This window comes from Diabrotica undecimpunctata, chromosome 2 (assembly GCF_040954645.1).
Source record: "Diabrotica undecimpunctata isolate CICGRU chromosome 2, icDiaUnde3, whole genome shotgun sequence".
NCBI classification, from domain to species: domain Eukaryota; kingdom Metazoa; phylum Arthropoda; class Insecta; order Coleoptera; family Chrysomelidae; genus Diabrotica; species Diabrotica undecimpunctata.
In genome coordinates this window covers 141,335,553-141,353,913 of record NC_092804.1, presented here as the reverse complement: position 1 = coordinate 141,353,913, position 18,361 = coordinate 141,335,553, and the positions used below count along the sequence as shown (strand labels likewise).

Below are 18,361 nucleotides of genomic sequence, written 5' to 3'. Positions count from 1 at the left end.
TTACTTCATACAATTTTATCTCGTGTATTTATCCTTCACGGCTTACTTTTTGTTTTCTCTTAACATTTTTATAGCGTAGTAGTAATTTTTAAGAGGCAAATAACCTCACATCCATAATCTACATATATAACCATAAAATAACGTCTGTCTATCTAGTTACTTCGGTAAGTTATGGGTTTTTTTGCTTAGATTAAAGTTAGATTTTCGTTTTTATTTAGTAATATAAGATAGATTTAGAGATGGGTTAATCTAATAGCATTTAATTATTATTTTAATCAAAATATTATATATATATATATATATATATATATATATATATATATATATATATATATATATATATATACAGAGTGGCCCAAAAGTCTGAAAACGACCAATTATCTCGTAAATTGCTAGTCATAATTTTACAAAATTTAAGGTACACCTATTTTGGGATACGGAGATTCCATATTTGATATTTGCAAAGTTGCCAGATTTGCCGTTTCTATTATATTATTAGTAACTTTGGTTTTTCAAATTCATCACCCTGTATATTCAGTCATTATTGGAAACATTAGAATGTTATGATTTTGACATTTGTTCACCATTTACATTATTAACTAAAACTGACAGTAGTTGTGTTTCGAAAAGTTGTGCAAGATAAATTACTTCTCTAAAATGGCTCTTAACGAAAAAGAACGAATTAATATTCTAATGATGAGAGGGTGCGGTGACAGAAAAAGATCTTAGTGTGAAGTAGCCAACTTGTTCCATGATACTTTCCCAAACCGTTCTCCTATTCATAAGGCGACGGTACAAAAAACTGTAAAGCGATTTGAGAAATCTGGAGAAGTAAAAGATAGATACCGATCAGGTAGACCGAAAAGAGTTATGAATGACAACAAAACTTTAGATATCTTCACGCAGGGTTGCCCAAGTATATGATGTAGGTCGCTCTTCAGTCTTACGTGTATTACGTAAGAATAAATTTAAACCATACAAAATTAACTTATTGCAAGAATTAAGTGAAGATGACTTCGATCGTAGATTATAGTTTACAGAGGTAATGATGGATAAAATTGAAAATGATAAAAATTTCGTTAACAGAATATGTTAACGACGATGCACCACGAGCTGTTGGAGCTTTTAATCCTATTGTCAGACCACGAACAAAAGCATCGCGATGAGATGTAATTGTTTTATCAACCCATTCTTTTTTCACACTGTGCCTAATATTTATCCATGATTCATCCAAAATACACTATGTTGTATCCTTCTGCACGGTATTTACAAATTGCGCGTAAATAACGATGACGCCACGAGATGATTTCTGGTTTTTCAGTCAAAATTGAATTTCTGCCACAAAATCCATATCACTCAGCAAGCGATGTAGCGTGACCCGTGAAAAGTTGGACAAAGTTTCTTCGACATTTACAACAACTAATATGGTGTTTATTTTTAATGGTATGTTGTCACGAAAAAATTGATGAACTATTCTATTAATTTGGCCCCTGACACCTTCATCGTACTTGTTTCCACGAGAATTACCAAACTTTCGCTTCTTGGGCCTGCTCTTTGGAGATTGTAATCCAGCAGGTGATGAATATTCCTGTCGTATGCGAAACAGAGTCTTTTCGCAAACACCACTCATTTCTAACACTTTCCTAATTACACTTGATACAGAATCGTTGTTATCCTGATTAAGATGATAATTATTAATATTCATTAGTATGTGCTTCTCTGAAAGTTTCAGAGCTTTTCCACGTTTCCATTGAACAATTTCCTCCATTTTGCGGTAGAAATTCGGCGTCAAATATAACAATAGCCAACAACAGAAAATAACAATAATTGCCAACAGCAAATCACACCAACAGCCACCAACAAATAATAATAATAACAAAACAGTAACAGTACATCCAAGATGGTACAAATAATCGTAACTCGAATATGTTTACGCGCTTCGAAGAACAAATAAAGACTAATAAGGCCCTGGATGTATCAAGCCTTTAAATATATTCTGTACAAGAATTACTCTAATTGCTTCTTAATTACTGAATAACTTAGAAGAAAGTATTTGCAGTTGATATCAACCAAAATAACAAATTCCTTACACATTATGGCAGCAATTAGCACCGCATGGACATAAATAACATTTTAAATTTGGCAGTTAGTAGAAATTACCGGAATTATTTTAAACTTTGAAACAAATGTTCATTTAATGCACATTTTATTATACTACTGTTACTAATAAAAGATAAAAGTTGATAATGTACTATTAGAAACACATAATGTATAGTATTATGTAAAATTATTAGCAAACGATATTTGTAAATTACATAAAATTGTACGTGAGGACTTGTTGAGAACTCCCGGTTTATTCCATTTATTTTGAAAGATAGACAACAGAGAACGCCATCGCTCACTGTATAATACTGGCAACGTCTTGGCGAAATTCCCATAAGGTTAGCATTGCATATCTTACCCTGTACAGACTAGTCATTTTGAGACAAAGTATAGACACTAATGTTTTCAAATTAACTATTTCATGTATAATGAATTCTAGTATGCTATATTTTTATTACATATTCGAAAAACATTTTTATCTTTTTTGCGTTGGTGTATTGTCTGATCAGTTATGATCTCTCCAGGAAATTGGCAACATTATGTCGGTAACATCACATTTCAAAGGATTTAGTTCGTTTGATAATGTAATATATTTCCAATGAATAACGCTCTTATTATAATATACTTTGTCTAGAAACAAGTTGTACTATATCTATTGTCGTCTAATCACAGAACAAAGACCGTTTGTAAATTAATGTATACTAAACTTCCTTTTATAATAATTTCACTTCAGTTTATACAATCGGTGTAACAGTCAAACAAAAAACCTGTGTGTTCTGCGGTAAGTTTATACACATTCTATAAATACAACTTTGCAGTTTCAATCATCTGTTGTAATATAGTTATTAATAGAAACGTATTTTTTACTTTTCCCGTAAAGTTATGATACTCTAAAATAATTAAAAATAATGTATAAGAAAAATATGATTTTAACCTTTGTTGTGTATAGAAAAATTCTTATTGTAGGTTCGACTATAACAGATACTTTAACCGTCTTCGTTGGTACTATTCATCTCGATAATTCAAGTTTATATGTTACAGGGAAACACATTTTAACAATAATACACTGTTTTTTTTTTAATATTTTGATTTAATTTAACTTTTAATGTAGCCTTGACTCCATATGCCATTCTTACTATCTGCTTCAAAAGATCTACTTTTTATTCCTCATAATATGCCGAACATATTTAATTTTCTCAACTTTTATAGTGTTTAACCTTTAAATTACTGGGAAGGTACACATGTAACCATTGTGAAAATTCTTTTTATTTGGCATTTAACCCTCCGCCGGGCGCGGCTGTTCAACTTGATTACAACACAAATGTTTTGTGCCAGTATGTGTGTCCGTGTGTGTGTCTCATAAACAGTCGGGAATTTTCGTCACCAGTAGCTCTCTACCTCTCATTATTTTACAGAACGTGATCGGTCATTAGCATGGTCATTAGTAAATATTTTTTGCTAGAACGAAGATATTTGAATATTGTTCATTTTGATATACCGCGTTCATTAGTGGAACAAAATTAATTTTGAAAATTTGGCTCGTGACGGCGATTCAGATACCGAGCAAGAAGCTAGTAGAAGAAGAGAGAAAATTAAAGGAAAGAAGCTCGTAAAAAAACAAAATAGAAAAAAATTTCCACCACCAAAAACTCCTTTGAAATGCTGAAGTTGCATTAAGGAGGACGAAATATTCCGTATAATTGTACAACACACCAACCAATACGTTGAAAGTGTTAAATCGCTCTTCAAACGCCATAGAGATGCCAAGCCTATAGATATTGTCGAACTGAAAGCATTTGTAGGTCTCTTATAATTTATACTTTGCTGGTGTTCAGAGATTTTAACATACAGAGTGCGGAAGACCTGTGGGGATTCGACGGGGATGGTATTGAAAAATTCCGACTGGTCATGAACATCAAAAGATTTAAGTTCATTATGCGTTGTATGCGATTTGATGATCGTACTACCAAAAATGAAAGAAAAAAACCGACAAAATTTCTGAAATTCGTGACATTTTTACAATTCAGAGAAATCCTATAGTTTAGGACACAACGTTACGATTGATGAGAAATTTGAAGGCTTTCGTGGAAGATGCGGTTTTGTGAAATACATACCTAATAAACCTAATAAATGTGGTGTGAAACTCTACACACTTGTGGATTCCCAGGTTTACTATCTTTTTTTTTTTTGAACTGAGGTGGAAAGGTTCTAAACCGACTAGGGAAGATGTCCCTAGTACTGTTGGATTCGATCCGGAAAGGAGCACATGCTAGGACATAGCATCCAAAGTATGGATTATATGCGCCACATGCACCCCTGACCAGTCGCCTACCAACTAAAAACCACCCCTTCTTCGGACAAGGCACCCCCGGACGAGTTCAATCGGTGAACGAAACATTGAGATGCCTTGTGCAGTCTGAAAATTTGGGAGAAAATTGTAAGAGGGTTCTTACCTAAAAACGATATGAACCACTTAAAATGATATGCAGGGACGGTATTGTGGGGAAACAAAATATGGGTTCATAAAAGTGCAGGTGTGTTCAGCCTGGCAAGGAAGGAATGTGAGTTAAAAGAGGCATGAGGTCGTGAAAACTACGTACGTAATATAATTACAGATCTGGCTGTAAAGGTGCCGTCAATTCCGTCGTGCAGCCGAGCTGTAAAGAACTCATGACAGCGTATTATGCAATTTGTTACCTCAACCACCCTGTTCCTGTCTCGCTCTTTCTAGCGTCTCCTTTTTCTTTATAATTTGCGTAATTATGTCGACAGTAACATCGTAGGATTCTTTGTTTTGCGTCGCTTTCTGTATCAGATTGTTGGGCGTTATCGCTCCTAGCCTTGATATTAGATTATTCCGTTCTCTTTGGAAAGTAGTGCAAGCAAAAATGCTGCGTCGTCTATGACACCACAATCTATGCACAAATCATTTGTTGTCTTCTATATTCTATACGTGTACGACCTAAAGGAGCCATGGCCGGTGAGAAATTGTGTAAAAAAATAATTTAACCTTCTGAACCTACATTTAGACCAAGTTACCACATCAGGGATTAACATTTTGGTCCATTGTGCCTTCTCCGTTTGTGCCTCCCATTCATTTTGCCATATTTGGAGCATATGTGATCTTACTTCGGATTTTATTTCCGGTAAATGACCGTTTTCTCTGTTATATAAAGTGTCTCTTTCTTTAGCTAGGAGGTGAATGGGGAGCGTACCTGTTATGACCTGTAGGGCAATCGTAGAAGTAGTCCGGTATGCGCTTGCTACCTTTAGTAGAGGCTTCCTTTGTGCCTTTGCAAGCAGTTCTTTATACTTAGCCATTCTCAAGGCTTCGTACCATACGGGAGCGCCGTATAAGAGGGTAGAATGCACAATCTGAAGGTACATTCTTCTTTTGAGGGCACTTGGACCGCCGATATTTGGCATAATTTTTATTAATGCCGCGGTTCTCTCTTCTGCTCTTTGGACTACTTTCATCAGGTGCTTTGTAAATCTTAGACCTGTGTCTAGTTGGATGCCCAGATATTTAGCACAGTACGTAGGCTCTATACTTGTACTACCTACTACAAAAGCCAGGTTTGGGCGGGCTCTAGGGCCTTTCAAAATCAGAATTTCTGTTTTTTCTGTTGCCAACTCTAGATCTTGTTTCACCATCCATCTTTTGACTTTTCTACAGCTTCTGTTGACTAACATTTCTAACTCCAAGTAATTGTTACACTGAATGAGTAGAGCTAAATCGTCTGCGTATGCAATAGCTTTGGTCTCTGCTCCATAGTCGATTTCTAGGATTTCATTATATAAAATGTTCCAAAGCATTGGTCCTAGTACGGATCCTTGCGGTACACCTGCTGATGTTTTCAGGTCTTTAGGTTTTGCCACTTGGACATACCTTTCATTGAGGTAGTCCTTAATTATATTGATCAAATAATCTGACACATTTGCTTTTTCCAGTGAGGTGATGATGTGACCCCAGTTGGCTGAGTTAAAAGCGTTTCTCACATCAAACATCACGAGGGCGGCCCATTTCTTCCTCGTCCTTTTTACAGTGTCAACTATTTCTTTTACCGCATCGATGGATGATCTAGATTTCCTGAATCCGTACTGTTTGTCAGATATACTTCCATTTATCTGTAATTCGTCTTCTAGGCGATTTTTAATAAGATTTTCATAAAATTTCCCCAGGCTGTCTAGAAGGCAGATCGGCCTGTATGAGTTGGCAATCTCGGGATCCCTGTCCGGTTTAAGTATTAACGTCAGTCTTGCCTGTTTAATCATTATGGGAAACATTTGCTTCTGGAGGAGTTCATGGAAGATCCTCCGAACCATCTCAGGATTTTTCTCTATGATGATCTTTATCGCCTCAGGAGGCACACCATCAGGACCAGCTGCTTTTCCTAATTTAATACTTTTTGTCGCTATTGCTATTTCTTCAGCCGAAAAAATCAGCAGGTCGAACGTTGACATTATTTTGAGTGAACTGCTGTGGGGGCTTAGCAGGAAATAGGGTATTAGCTATTTCCTTCCGTTTTTTTGTACAAAGGCTGTATGGGGTCTCTGTTCTTAATGTTTTTGTGGCAATTCTATAGGCTTCGCCCCATACATCATCTTCTATTACTATGCATAGGTTATGCCAGCAAGAGTGCTTCGCCCGTTTAATTTTTCTACCCAATTCTTTTTTAGCTCGCTTGTAATTTTCAGTGTGTTGTGGAGTCCTATACCTTTGTGCCGTACGCCTGAGTCTAAAACATTCGGCTCTCTTGCTCTGGATCTCATCATTCCACCAGTATGGCACTGTATATGTGACGTTCTCGGTGGAGCTACTTGAAGTGTATGCATTAATAATTTTCTGTCTGAAATCTTGGAATTCGGTAGTGTCGTCTTCTTGTAGGTTACTTATCTGCCCCGTATAGGCTTCTTTATTAAAGGTTACTTTTTTCCGGCCGATCTTCGAGACCTTCATGCCAGTTTCAAAGACTATGTATCTGTGAAAAGTGTAGAGATTATCCTCCAACACCAACAGGTTTACTATCTACATAATTTGGAAATATATGCAGAATTACAACCGGAAGGCCATTTCGATTGAGCAAATGACCGTCTTATGTTGTTCTGTGACTTTGCCAACCTATTTATCAGATAGGACGAAATGTTACTGCTGATAACTGGCTCACCAGTATTCCATTGATAGATGAGTTACGCTGTAAAATCCTTTCTTTCCTTGGCACGCTGAAAAAAAATAAAGTCGAAATTCCACCTGAATTCTTTCCAAATAAGACGAGAGCTAATAATAGTAGCTTGTTTGCCTTTAAAAATGGAAGCACTTTGGTTTCATACAGAACAGAACAAAGCAGAACAGAAAACAGAAAATGAACATGTCGGAAAACCCAAGAGATGTCATGCATACATTAGACAAATACGTTTGACCAAGTATAACTGCATAAAATGTAAGAAACCCATTTGTCTGAGTCACATAAACAGCTTTCGCACTATTTGCAGTCAGATATTTACAGAAATATCACAAGATGACATAAATGAGGTAAGGTTATAATACAGAACTTTATGCTTTTTTACTAGTACTACGTCAGATTTTCGAAAAAGTTAGTTACCTTTTGCGTTAATGATTTGTATTCGAATGTATTTTCAAGTCTTTTATGTACTTACGTACACCGCGCCCATTTTTTTTGATTTAAAGACCGCGCCTGACGGAAGGTTAAAAAAGATCCAGGTTACCATTTATAGAGTTAACATTTTTAGTGTGTCCAATTCATTTAAGTGTGTCCAGCTCATTTTTATCGATCTAAAAATACAGGGTGTTACATTTAAAAAAAGAGCCGATGACGTCATCACTGTAATGTGTATCACCTTGTATAATGAAATTTTATTGTAAAATGTAGAACATTAAATTTAAAAATCGACGTGTTTTAGATTTTTGTAAAAAGGCTTTTCATTTAGGAAATATCGAATTTATTCCATACTTTATGGACACACTGTATAATGGTTGTTGGCCTCGTTATTGAATGTTGATCGCTCATCGGCTTTGAACAGATTTTGCAATTTTTTCTTGATTTTCGCTGTTTGTGATTTGCTTGGCGGCATATGTAACAACTCCCAACCACTGTAATGAATGTTTTGTAGTTGAATAAATGTTTTGTAGTATTGCAATAAAAAATAGAAATCAGAAGAATTTATACCTCCAGAATTGGTCATTATTTTTCTTCATTTATTCGAAGACCAAGACTACGTATTTCCTCTCTTATAGAATGAGCGACTGCATCTAGATCATCAGTAAATGCCAACAATTGTTTTGATCCTCGATTCGCAAATCCCCCTGTCAGCTCAGACGATATTTTACTTCATCCAGTCGTATGGCTTCTTAAGGTCACTTGTATAAATTCTTCTAATATATACATGTAATTAATGTTATGCACTTGAATGAATGTTTTGTAGCAGTGCAATAAAAAATAGAAATCAAAAATATTTATACGTCCAGAATAGGCCATATATTTGTAGAGCTATGATAAGATTCCAGATAATTTCAGCTGATCCATATCTACCGTCTACAATAGTACCTGTAAATATATTTTAAATCTTCTTCTTCTTCTAATGGCGCTACAACCCTTTGTGAGTCTTGGCCTGCTTAACAATGTTCTTCCATTCTGCCCTGTCGGATACTTTCCTTCGCCACTGCCTGATGTTCATGGTTTTAAGATCCCTCTCTACGTCGTCTATCCATCTTTTACGGGGCCTTCCTCTTGTTCTGTTTCCTTGGGGCTTCCATCTCTGGACTACTTTTACAGCTCGATTATCTGGCATTCTTTCTAGGTGACCAAGCCAGTTTAGTCTTTGCGATTTTACAAATCTGACAATATCTGTGCTCTGCATTAGTTCATCCAGCTCGTGGTTCATTTTAATTCTCCACGAACTATCGCTGCATTGGGTTGGTCCAAATATCTTCCTTAGTATTTTGCGCTCAAATATTCTCAGTTGATTTTCATCAGTGGTTGAGAGGGTCCACGTTTCACATCCATATGTGACCACTGGTCCAATGACTGTTTTGTAGATTCTCAGCTTAGACTCACGATTCAGTAACTTACTTTTCATTAAGTCTTTGTATGCATAAAAGCACTTATTACCGCTAAGAATTCGTGCTTGCATTTCTTGACTGATGTTGTTGTTGTCATTTATTATTGAGCCTAGGTAAGGAAAAGTGGAGGCATATTTGTAGGTATGGTTGTCTACCTTCAGATTCTCATGTTCATTCGATTTTGTGCACTCCATATATTTTGTTTTGCTTTCATTTATATATAGACCAAACGTAGCAGCTTCTCGTTTCAGTTCTATAACTTTTTCGCTTAATGCCCTTTTGTTGCGGCTTATTATGGCAACATCATCCGCATATGCGCATATTTACATAGATCTTGTATTAATACAGCCGTTTATATCCAGTTTTCTAACAACAGCTTCTAAAGTTAGATTAAAAAGTGTTGTTGATAAGGCATCCCCTTGTCTAACTCCATTTTCAATATCAAAGGCCTGCGTCATATCTCCATCTATTCTCACCATAGCTTTGGAACCCTCCAGAGTCATTCGTATAAGTTTAACCAACTTATTGGGTATCCCTAACATAGATAGTTGCTTTAACATCTTTTGTCGATCTACTCCATCAAACGCCTGTTTTAAATCGATATACAAGTTGTAAATAGGTATGTTATATTCAACACATTTTTCATGTATATTTTTTTCAATATATTTTAAATATATTTTAAATATTAAATTAAATAAAAAATAGATTTCCTAAAACAAATTCTGGATTAACAACACAATAATGAAGGATCACTAATTTTGTTATTAAATACTTTGAATGAAATTTATTTAAAATTTGGGCTCATTAGATTAATTTCTACTTGTGTTAATGTATTTTAAATGAACCAATTTTTATGTTTATTTTAGTTGTTTTAAACACAAAGGTAGTGAAAATATTTTTTTGTGCAAAAAAGTAAGTTGATAACCTTTTTTAAAGATAAAGATTTATTTTCAGTAATGAAATATTAAACATACGTTAATAACATGTTTATAAATTCTTCGATAATTAATTTTATGCAACTATTTAATTATTTCTCTTAATTTTACTATAAAGTGTAAATTTACGAGTCAAGATACTCATTTCACTTTTCTGTATGTGTTCAATTTTTTCGTTTTTATTGCCTTTTTCAAAGTTTTTCTTTCATTTCTAATTTTTTTCTAATTTATAGTTAACTCCATGTACTTATTGAAATTTTTCTTATTTTATCTTCGTAGACATTTTTTATAGGTAAATATCCATATCTATTCTTATATTGTTAATGTATTTAAAATGTTTCTTATTTATAAAGAAGAAGTTATTTGTCAGCCTTCCTTTCTGAAGGCTGACAAATAAGAATTCTAGTTTTGGAAACTTCAGCATGAAAGATTTCTGAAAGATGAGAGTTCAAACCACTCCTTAGATTATTCAACCATGAATTCTGGTGTCTTTCTACTGACTTTTTTCCCTCTGTTATAAGTCAACGTAACTTGTATCTTCTTCTTCTTCTTCTTCAAGTGCCCTGTCCGTTGCGAACGTTGGCTATTAACATGGCAATTCTGATCTTGTTTGCGGCGCTTCTGAATAGCTCGACCGATGTGAGCCCGAACCACTTCCTCAGATTTTGGAGCCACGAGTGTCTTCTCCTGCCTGGCCCTCGCTTACTGTCTATTTTTCCCTGGACAATCAATTGCAGTAGACTGTACTTATCGTGTCTCAATATGTGGCCTAGATATTCAAGCTTTCTTTGTTTAATTGTATTCACGATTTCTTTCTCCTTTCCGATTCTTTGGATTACCTCCATGTTGGTGACATGTTCGGTCCAGGATATACGAAGAATGCGTCGGTACACCCACATTTCGAATGCTTCTAGTTTTCTCGTGAGCGTCTCCGTCAGCGTCCAGGCCTCCATACCATACAGTAAGATCGGAAAAATGTAGCATTTAACTAGACGTAGTTTTAGGGGAAGAGACAAATCCCTGCTTATGAGGAGCTTTTTCATATTGCTAAATGCTGCTCTAGCTCGTTCTATTCTCGCCTTAATTTCTGTGGCCTGTTCCCATTTTGCATTTACGTTGGTGCCAAGGTACACATAAGATTCTACATGGTCAATTAGTATGTTACTTATCCGTAACTGTCGAGCAGGCTGTTGCTTCCTGCTTATCGGCATCCACTTTGTCTTCTTGAAGTTGAGGCTCAGGCCGTATTCCTCACTAACTGAATAAACTGTTTCCATTACCTGCTGTAATTCGTCTATGGTACTGGCAAGGATCACCGTGTCGTCGGCATATCTTATATTTTTCGTTAACTCGCCGTTTATTTTTATGCCCTCATTTGGATTTTCCATACATTTATTAAATATTTCTTCGGAATAAATATTGAATATGAGTGGGGATAATATACAACCCTGACGGACACCTCTTTTGATCTGCACACTTTTAGTGAGTTCGTTGCCAATTTTTGCTCTTGCTGTTTGACCCCAGTATAGGTTTGCCACAATTCGAATGTCCTTGTCGTCAATACCTGTCTTTCGCAGAATATCTATCAATTGTTCATGATTGACATTGTCAAATGCTTTTCTAAAATCCACAAAGCACAAATACACGTCCTTATCAACGTCTCTACACCGCTGTATAAGCACCTGGAGAGCGAAAATTGCTTCTCTAGTTCCAAGTGCTTTCCGAAAGCCAAACTGCGATCTATCAATATTTGACTCACATTTATCATATATTCTTCTATGAATGATCTTAGTGAACGCTTTAGTGACATGATTAATCAAGCTTATAAGCCGGTAGTCATCACATATCTGGGCATTTGGTTTCTTCGGGATTGTAATAAATGTTGACTGCAGCCAGTTCTCCGGGATTTTACCGCTATTATATATGTTGTTAAAAAGTTCAACTAGATTATCAAGGAACTGTTTGTCTGATTTACATAGGATCTTTAATATTTCGCAGGGTACATTGTCCGGACCTGCTGACTTATTGTTTTTTAGTGCTGCAATGGCATCTTCTATCTCCGATTTAAGGATTGAAGGTCCTGTTTCTCCTTCTCCATATAGGTGATCATCAGTCCTGTCAGATGCAAATAATTTTTCTATGTATGATTTCCATGTTTCTAAGATCGTTGATGGCTCCGAGATAAGATTTCCATCGCCATCTTTTATGCTGTTGGGTGACTTATTGAATTTCCTCTTGTTTGTCATTGATTTTATTTTTTTGTGCATATTGTAACTGTCATATTTTCGTTCGTATTGTTCTATTTCCCTGCATTCGTTGGAAAACCATTTTTCTTTGGCTTCTCGAATTTTCGTTCTTATGATTTTGTGGATCTGCTAGTATTTTTCTTCATTTTTATTCATTTTAACTTGTATCTTACATCTCTTAATACATAAATCAAATATTGCATGATTCTTTGATGAAGTCTAATATTTCATGTCCCCATGGGCTGGATAACTCAGTCACGTCGTTGCTGAACTTTTGTGCATGAAATTCGCAGTATTCTCCTGAATACATACATTTCGCATGCCTCTATTTTTTCCGTTTTCGAGTCAATTATTCACCTTTCGCATCTTTAGAATAAAAAACCTAGGATCTGATCATCCGAGTTCTGAGTTTTCACACTAAGGTCTGATATAGTCAAAAAGTCTTCATTCCTATTAATGTTGATCTTGCTTGTTCGATTCTTGATATTATTTGTTTTTGGGTTAAAGTCTTCTTCTTCTTCCAGTTCCATGACCGTTATCGATCGTTGGATATCATGTTGGCTACCATATTCGCTATCTTAACTTTATTAACAGCAGCTCTTAATAATGATGTAGTCGATTTTCCGTACCATTATTTTAGATTTTTCATCCATGATATTTTTTTTTCTACCACGACCACATTTACCTTGGATCTTTCCCTGAATGACCAGACGCGAAAGTTTATATTTTTCAGGGTGTCTCATAATGTGACCGAAGTATTCCAGCTTGCGTCTCTTTATTATATTGACCAGCTGTGTTGTTGTGTTGGTTTAATCGTCTAAGAACCTCATCATTTTTAACTCTGTCGACTTAGCTTATTTATCGTAGTCGTCTATATAATCACATCTTAAAGGCTTGCAAGCGTTTAAACATCGCCTCAGTTAGAGTCCCGTTTCCACTCCATACAGAAGTATTGGAAAAATATAGCAATATGTCATTCGAACGCGAAGGTCAATAATAAGATCGTAATCTGCAAAGTAGGTTCCTTACTTTCACGAAATTTACTTGGGCTTGTTTTATGCGGCTTTTACTTTCTACGGTTGGATCCTAGCTGACATTGATATTACTGCCGAGACACTATCACGAGTTTCTCTACTATCTCTAGTATGGCATTTCCTGTTTTTATACCGTCATCCTGTATATAGTTTTGTTTGCTAACTATCATATATTTAGTATTCTTAACGTTGAGTTTTAATCTATACTGATCACATATTTGTTTTATTTTGTTTATCAGATTTTGAAGATCTTCTCATGCTATATTGGTTCCCATATATTTTATATAGGTTTTATGTTCTATTTTTGGACTTGACACTTTAAAAAGCTAGTATTTTGGTTTTGGATACGTTTATATGTAAGCTGAACCAATTTTCCAAAAGAAATTGGAAAAAAGAAGGCTCTACGAAAAGTTTGTGTAATTTGTAAAAGACGTGGAGTGCGTAAACTAACGAGAAAATGTTGCATTGCTTACCCGGACAAACCTGGACTTTGCCCAGCGGAACATTTTGAAAGTTTTCGTAATAAAAATAATGTTCTATTATTTTTTGCTTTGTTCTGAATGTAATTAAATTTTTTATTGTATTTTTATATAAGTTTTATTTTTTAATATTTGGGGTGACTTTATAAATTAAATATATCGATAGATTTTAATGATATCCAGATGTGGATATTTTGGTAGTACAAATGATATCCAAGGGTGGATATACTGGTACACCCAAATATCCTTATGTGGATATTCTGTTAAACACTATAAATTGTCATATATATTCAAACTGCTTCAAACATTTTATTGGCCCTCATTGGTGAATATCTCTTCTATTATACATCATAACTATCGTAAAAGGTATTTTCATTAAAAAACTTTTGCTGGTATATTGCTCCCCACCTCAAAAATGGCCTGGAGTGGAAGGAGTTAATTGAAAGAAGTTTCTTAAAAGAAAAATTTAAGCAGGATTTAGGGAAACCATTGAAAAGAATAAACATTGTTTTTAGCTCTTATTAATGTTTATAACATAACATTTGACAATAGTAACTTTAAGTATCTTTCTTAAGGCAGCTTTACATCTAGGCTATGCAAGTCTCATGCTATGCAAGTCCGTCTTGCATGGCACATCTCTTGCCTAGCTTGACCTTTTTACATCAGAGATATTTCTGTGCAATTTTAGATCCCACTTTCATTGTTGCCAACAGAGAAAATATTTATCAATTTGAGGTTATTTATTTTAAATAAATATAATTAAGTACTAAAATAAATAATATAATAAATAAATATACACTATTTATGGTTATTAAAAGGGTGAAGGATGTCAACCAAAGAAAAGAAAACATTGTTATTGTTGAATATTGCTGTTGTAGCAACAATCATGAAAAATAATAAATAAAAGAAAACCTAGAAAATGCTGGGTCAAACCTTGGTTGAATGCATGACTGGGAAATTTGAAGTTACCCAAGAGTTCTTGGATGCTAGAGACCTTCAAAGTTTTAAAAACTTTCTTCGAATGAACGAGTCCACTTTCCTTAAGCTCCTGGAAAAAATTAATCCCTTAATTCAGAAAAGAGATACCAATTTTCGCCAGTGCAATTGCAAGAAAATAGCATGAAAAATAGAACATGTTCTAATTTTTCGTCTAGCACAGGAATTGCATGGAAATAGCCCGTGGGCATGCGCAGTTCCATGATCTGTCTTGCATGGCTCTTGCCTAGCATGAAAATAGCATAATGTAAAACTGTCTTTAGGTTCTTTATTGTCAATTGTGCCAAATCATTTCGAATCACATTAAGGAATTGACAACAAAATTATTCAGGCAACCAATATACTCCCATAATATTTAATAATAAATTATTGCAAGTAATACCAAATTTATAGTGTAGTTATATGAAAACAATTAATTCTAGAATTCAAAAGCTATTTTTTAGTAAAATTGGTGTGTTTTTATTTATTTGTTAACACAATCATCAAATAAGCTTTCATCATTTTGTGTAATATTAAATGTAATATCAACGTAAGCCGCTACCTAGTTTATCAGAGAAATGATAGCTTTTGAACTCAGATTAAGTAACATTATAAAACGAAAACAAATCTTCTTTTACCACTTTAGTTTTCTGTGCAAAATGGCATCTCCTACCGGACAAGGAAAAATTCTCTCTGGAACACAAATTTCCAAGTAAGTAAATATATTTTAACTAAACAAATTTTAACTTCTAATTAAATATAGTACAAACAAATAATATTTTTTTAAAATTTAAAATCCCATGCTAGTTAAATGAACGTAATACCGAAGTGGGGTCCTGTTGGTACCCCAAGCATTAGAATAAGATATCAATAATCATAAAGATAAGGAGTATTTTTATTCTTAATTATTTATTTATTAAACTTAAAAATGTAATACATATCTCATTTTAATGAAATATATAAAATATACGAGTAAGTCGAAAACAATATTCCTACTGTTTTATAAGAAAACTCGTTATAATAATCTTTTTTGTTACTCTCAGTGTCAAAAATGTTCATTCTGATAAATAATACCTACACAAAACTGACTCTTCTTTTATCTATGTGTTTCATATACACATTTTTATATGAAAAGCAATTAACATGAACTTTTTTGTCTAAAATTCTGGGACTCTCAGAACGTCTGCCTTGTTTTCTTCTTGTATTTATTTCCAATGGGCGTCTCTGCTGATTTGTAAGATTTGCAGTGTTGATATAACAGTCTCTAAGAGCTCACACTACATGCGATTTGTGGTTTTTATATTTTAATCTTAGTTCCATATTATCGCGAGTAAGGGAGTCTCCTATAACTAATAGTTTTCTTCCAATATGGATTTGTCAACACATACAATACAAATGCGTTTAGAGCACAGATATAGCTGTTGGACAACAAGAATATATTCACCATCGCCATATCTCTGGTGAATGCAAACATTGGAGTTTCGGCTGGTCGCTTCATTAGATTCAACTGTGGAAGAGTGTCTGGTTGATACTTTCGATAAGTTACGAGAATAGCCAAATTTTTATTTAATAATGAATATGCCTGGGGTACACTTGTAAAAAAGTTATGTGTTTTGATCTCTTGTCAACTTCCATGATAATGTTCCATCATACGGTATTTTTTTATTATAGGCTAACCTTAATTCTTTTACACGAGCTAAAGCTCAATTTTTTACACGAGTTTGATAGAAGTTATTATTATTTTTAGTTTTCTTCTGCCCTCTTATCTTTCAGTCTTCATCTTTTTCGGTATGTACAATCACGTTTTTTCAGACCTCTCATGCGTAGCCATTTCCACTTATTTCTTTCATAATGATTGAGATCCTACGTTAGTATATTCTTTGGTTTCTTTTGGTTTATCCTCATTACATGTAAAAATTAGTGTAGTGCTCTTCCTTGGATTCTTTGATTTATTGTTTGAAAAATTTGTATGACACCTAATTTTTTTATTATCCTTTTATCTAGGGCAATGAGTTTAGCATTTATATGCGCCGTGTCTTCTGTGCCATTCTATTTTGTATAGCTTTTCGAATCGCACTGGCATTCGTTATTAACCATTTAAGATAATTATATCTGTTAAAAATTTTTTTTGTATCGTTTTGCCATATTAAGAATTTACCCTTACAAATCACTTTTAAAAATTCATTAAAATCAAAATACAAGTATCATATAGTGACAATGAAAACATATATAGAATATGAAGAAGAAAGATCTCCATTCAATGAAGGAGAGTCAATGTAGATGCTAACTGAACGGGAAACTCTTTTTGCCTCTCTTTTATTCAGTTACATGCCTGCTTCTGTCTCTAGTTGCACGAAAACTTGCACTGTATAAATATGTCATTAAACTGATTTTTATATTACAGTCTATTGTATTTAAACGACTAGTAGCCCAGTCTGGTTATGCAAAAATCACTGATTTCACGGCAGAATTTTTCGCAGATATCTGAAGCTTTTAAGACATAGGTGGGGTTACTAGCTGACGAATAGATGAAAAAGTACTCGTATTTTCACCTTGAGTTTTTTTTAAACAATGGTCACAATTTGATTTTTTGTCTATAAGTTTTTCCCTTATATTTTACACAAAGAATATTTATATCATTTTTTTATATCAAGAATATCTTTATTTTCCCGTTTTTTAATTTAAAATTGATAAATAATTTACGGAGATATTTGCAAAAAAGCAGTTTTTTTGCACTAATTTATAAATTTTATTAATATTTTATTAACAAAATAAAATCATCAATAAAACACCGAGAAATTAGGATTCTTAAGACTTAAACTATCTCAGAAGTTAAATGCATATTGCGTTTTCATCGAAATTATTTACAAAATAAACGTTTAAAAAACGGAGTTTGTTTCTTACTTATAAACAATTGTAATAACTTCTATATTTTTCAAGCTACAGACTTGTACGTACAACCAGTGAATAGCTGGTAAAAAAACTCACATTAAAAAAAACCTTCAACATATATTTTCTTTCATTTTATGTCAATGATGTAATAATATTTATATGTTTTATAAATTAAATTTCTGGTAATTTTTTACACTTTATATTATTATATTCCTTATATTAATTATAATTTTGTTGATTTTCCGGGATTTTCCGAAATTTCCGGTGAGGGGGGCGGGGTGAAAATTATGTCATCATTATTAATACGCGACAGACTTTTCCAGCCAAATTAAAAAAGAAGTAAGTTTTTACAATGAATTTTAAATGGAGTCAATTTTTCTGAGGTTTCCCATATTTCCCGACCAGTGAAAAATATGTAGTTATTCATATTTCGATGAGCTACCCCAGATTTAAAAAAAGAGGCTTCTAGCTGCAATGGAAGCTGAGATAATGTAAATTTTTCCTACGTGTTTTAATTTAAAGTTCCGATCTCGAAAAAAAAACAGAGCTGAAACAGTTATCCTCTCCACTTTCCTATGTCGATCTTTCGATAGTAGCTTTGTTTTGAAGTGCTGTA

At 33.9% G+C, this 18,361-nt stretch overlaps 1 protein-coding gene across 2 annotated transcripts in view; it reads left to right on the top strand.

Moving 5' to 3' along the window:
- The window catches only part of pug (pug C-1-tetrahydrofolate synthase, cytoplasmic), a 115,500-nt gene that overhangs the window by 4,450 nt on the left and 92,689 nt on the right, over window positions 1-18,361 (top strand). For both annotated transcript variants that reach the window (XM_072523597.1, XM_072523598.1), the window contains exon 2: window positions 15,500-15,565. In XM_072523597.1, the coding sequence (XP_072379698.1) occupies window positions 15,500-15,565 (66 nt within the window). The remainder of the gene's footprint in view (window positions 1-15,499; window positions 15,566-18,361) is intronic.